At 42.0% G+C, this 4,465-nt stretch overlaps 1 protein-coding gene across 1 annotated transcript in view; it reads left to right on the top strand.

The window, feature by feature from the left end:
• The first annotated feature begins 3,232 nt into the window (after positions 1-3,232).
• nptx1l (neuronal pentraxin 1 like) overlaps positions 3,233-4,465 on the top strand; it is a 4,078-nt gene continuing 2,845 nt past the window's right edge. The window contains exon 1 of the mRNA XM_020597817.1: positions 3,233-4,194. Within this exon, the coding sequence (XP_020453473.1) occupies positions 3,751-4,194 (444 nt within the window). The 5' untranslated portion in view covers positions 3,233-3,750. The remainder of the gene's footprint in view (positions 4,195-4,465) is intronic.

Here is a 4,465-nt window from a genome sequence, read left to right as displayed (position 1 = left end):
GAGAGTGGAGCCACGGTCCGGAGGAACAGTCCATGGGGAGAACACAAAACAGTAGCTGGCTAGGGGATAAATACATACAAAAACCGAAAGAGCACGGAGAAAAAATGGCCTAGAGACTAGAACGAACTGGCAAGTGACTGAGGAGTGAAACCGGGTAATATAGTGAGCAACCTAATCAAGTGCAGCTGGTGATAAGGGAGTGAGGAACAGGTGAACGTGATTAGTGTTAATGGGCAAGAGACAGTAGGAAAGGTGAGGGAGGCCAGAGCGGCTGAGCAAACCTGACAAGATATCCATCTGGGACTGCCTTCAAGTAAAAAAATGGCTGTATGGATGTTTATGCAGGCAACTAATTACAACCTAGAGTTTTGTTTTATTTATTAAAGGACAGATTTAATGTGAGATAGCACCAGTCTACATGTTTATGGCCAGTAGAGAAAACCCTCTAGTGGTCACAGTAATTATAACAAGAGCAAACGAGGATGTTAGGCCACATTATAGCAACAACATCCACATAGGGTGGAGGTCAGGGAGGATAATCGACCAAACACCGGACAAGAGGGCTGTTCCTTTCTCATTTCCAACCCACAGTCAATATTGTTTCTTTTAACTATAATTATGTTCATTCTATAACCTTTAACATTATTGTAACCATGTTGACAAATGTCTTGTAACCTCAACAAAATGCTTATTTTAACCCAAACCATGATCTTTCCATAACCCTAATCAAACTTTTACCATAGCGCACATATAGTCACAATATTAAAGGGTTGATGCACTGAATTTTGGCGATCTGCAGTGACACATCACCTGGCATCACTGCACAGGCTCCAATTCGGGAGTCAGGTGTCAGAGGGTACAAACAAACTACACATGGTCATTTATGCCAGAGGACTTGTTGACCTAAAGTCGGTCGACAAATTCCCTCAATCCTTTTTGGTATGGAATACATTAAACACAAAATAAAACATAAAACACAAATAAAATCAAACACATTGGATGTTTTCCCCCTAATGACCCACAACACACCAAAATGTGGGAAAGAAGTCATGGGGAAGAAAGCAAGTGAAGGCAGGATGCCAGCATGTGAAATTACAACTATTGATCTCTGCTGCTGGAGAATGCATTTTCAACATGTCTGAATGAATTATTAAGGAGATACTGTTTGCCACAACAGGTGGACAGCGACCCAGCAGCACAGATCTAACAGAACTGAACTGATACTGAACACAGGACTGTGCCTCTGGCAGCTGCTTGTGTAACATTAGTACCTCCAATGTCACAGATTGTTGTGCTGTTATGTCTAGCAAAATGGCTTGAACAGAAAATAATCATTTCATCCAAACCCTATTACTATTTCATGCACACCACAGCTAACAACATAAAAAAACTGCTGCTGAATTTATAATCACAGTATAACTCAATATGCTTACAGGCTGAGCTTGTGGCATTTAGAGGAAAATGTTAATTTGAGATACTGGAAAGGCTAGAAAACAACAGTGCACTGTGAGAGTCTTCTTGAGCAGGGTTTAATTTTCATCTAGAAGTGATGGGAAGAGGTGCAGTTTGTTTCCGAGGAGCACAGAGGTATAAAGGTTTTCATATGGCTCTGAGACTGGCTTGTGTGGGAAGCACCAAACAATGAATCTGTAATGAGAGCTAGGCTTTGGACATTTTGCAGTGCTCCTTGGTCCTACACGGTAGAAGATGTCGAAACATTTCGTACAGATTCTACAGTACATTTAGTCAGATAACCTCAGTCCAAAAGGGAAATATTGAAACTACATTTCAGCGGCTTTTCTTTTCTTTTATCTGAGCAAGACTTTTTCCTATTTCAAATTACTTTCTGGAAGGTGTATGCTATGAATGCCCATTGCAAAAAATTGGAAAGCACTGGTTACACAATTACAGTAATTACATAAACACAAATTTACCAGATGGTAGAGAGAAAAGTTTCTTTCCATTTCTTTGGGTGCTCTGACAGGGCCTGGATGCATGCAGCAGTTACGTCACCCCTTAAATCTACTTTTTCTTACAACTTCATCATTATACTAAAAGGCCAGAACCACCTGCAAGCTTCATTTTTGTGTTTCAAAATATTAAGAAGCAGGCTTCTCTGGATTAAGACCACAGAGCAAAATCTCTAAACCTCTTCCCTTTTTCATCTCTCTTAGATATCATCGCATCACAAAAGGTTAAGGGTTCAGTAAACAAACAATACATAAACGCTAAGTTATGTCACATATTACAGCACTGTTTACTTTGCCTATTGCACTTTAAGACTGCTGCATTTCATAGCCATACCCGCTGCTATGTTGTAATAAAACACAACAGAGGAAAACATTTCTAAGATAAACACTGTCATGGTGATATTTGTTGTAGCAGGGAAACGTTTGGGAGCACGATTTAGCTTAAAGCTCTCAAATGCATCATTGAATTACTTGCAATTCCCACCTAACAATTACTGTATATTTGGACAATAATACAGTATACTCCCACCTAACAATTACTGTATATTTGGGCAATAATACAGTATACTGCATCAGTTCTGTGCCATGTTGAAATGAGGTCCTTCCTCCTGACAACAATTTAAGTAATCGGTGCTAAAATATGTCCTGCAAAAGACATCTGCAGCTACAAACCATTTACCTTCAGAGACCTGGCATAGGTGATAATTGTGTTATGACATATCCAGCCTCCTCTACCTGATGTCTTTTCATCACATTCAGATTATGTTCTTTCATACCGTGTACCTCTGCCTGTGTTCATCTTTCCAAAAAAAAAAAACTATTTTAACCTTAGTCGATACGTTTTCATTACTTATTCAAAGTGTTTTCATTTCTTTTCAACATTGACTGAATAAATAACAGCAGAGTAGGCAACAAAAAAGTAATAAAATTGTCTTTCCTGAATAATAAATAAGGTAAATTGCTTGGGGACAGATGATCATTGTAGAAACTGAATTACTGAGATGATTATAGCTGTGATGTGGAGAGCAGAGATCGCCAGTGCAAGAGAAGGTCTGTGGGAAGAAGGTGAGGGGGCTATGAACCAGCTGAGCCTGTGCGTTTGGGCTGAGAAACCAGGACTGACTTTCGAGCTCATTCTCAAATAACCATGTCTGTTGTAAAAGCAGAAAAGACAAAGACAGAAAAACAAAATGCAGTCTTCACGTTCAATCAAACTAGTCACAGGGGATCAGAGAGAAAAAGGCACCAACAGCTGAAAACTCTGCAGCTCCTACAGACGCTCCTCCGCTCGCTGGGTTAATGCGATGTGTTCGGAGCTGTCCTCGGTGCTGAAACTACGGGGACCACAAATTGCCGCAACTTCTGATCTGCATCCACCCACAGTGTGCGTCTTTGTGCGCTGTATGCGACTTTTTAGTGTGCAAAACAAAGCAAACAGCTGGCTCTCTTGGCACCCTGCCACGCAAGCAACCCTCTTTTCACTGCTTACAAATCCGCGTTTTCCACATGAATAATACACAGCGAGAAATGACAAACAGCCAGCGTAGTGAAAGATTTAACATGTGGGAGTCTGAAAGCAAAATGGATTTCATCTCTTGAACGGGGCCAGCGCGATTCCCTCCCCTCCGGTCGTGATGCAGTGAACCTACTCTGCGCAGAACCAGGCTCGCTGTATAAAAACGGCTGCACTTCCACAGACGGAGCACAGCAAGGGGACACAAGCGCGAAGTCACTGCGGCTCAACAGCCAAAACAAATCACAACTCAACACAGACGCCAACATGCAGGCCACAAAGAACGTTATCAGTTGGAGACTTTTTCTGTTTTACTGCCTGTTTTTGGAGAGTTCCTCTCAAGACTTTGGCGGACAAACGCAGTTCATTTGCACGTCCGTACCCAAGGATATGGACATATGCGCAGCCACCTTGCAGAACAGTGTGCCAGGAGAGGACTTGAAGACCACTGTAATGCAGCTGCGGGAGACGGTTTTGCAGCAGAAAGAGACGATCATGAACCAAAAGGAGACAATCAGAGAACTGACCTCAAAGTTGGCTCGGTGTGAGAGCCAGAGCGGCGCCGAGCCTGGGGACGCGCGGCCCGGGGGCAGGAGGAAAGAAGCTGGGACCAAAAACACAATGGGGGATATATCAAGGGGCCCCGCTGACACTTTGGCGCAACTATCACAGACTTTACAGTCGCTGAAGCAGAGACTAGAAAATCTGGAGGTAGGCTGCTGCTGCTGCTTCTGAGGGTGACTTTGCAAAGCTCCATCGATCCAAATACACCTTTGCTGACTAAGTACAACGATACTAATAGTACTAATAATAATAATAAGTGACTTATTAACAGTAAAATCAATTCATATTGTATGAAACGTGTCGTCCTATGAGCACACGGGAAAACATAACCTCGCCAGATATAAATTATGTTGCTTGTCCAGCTATACTCCAAAAATAAAAGTTAATCTGGAATTATCTGAACATTGTGCTTTACAAT

The sequence above is a fragment of the Monopterus albus genome, unplaced genomic scaffold (genome assembly GCF_001952655.1).
Source record: "Monopterus albus unplaced genomic scaffold, M_albus_1.0 scaffold35.1, whole genome shotgun sequence".
Lineage (NCBI taxonomy): Eukaryota > Metazoa > Chordata > Actinopteri > Synbranchiformes > Synbranchidae > Monopterus > Monopterus albus.
The sequence above is the reverse complement of the archived record's forward strand: the minus strand, read 5'-3'. Positions and strand labels throughout refer to the sequence as shown.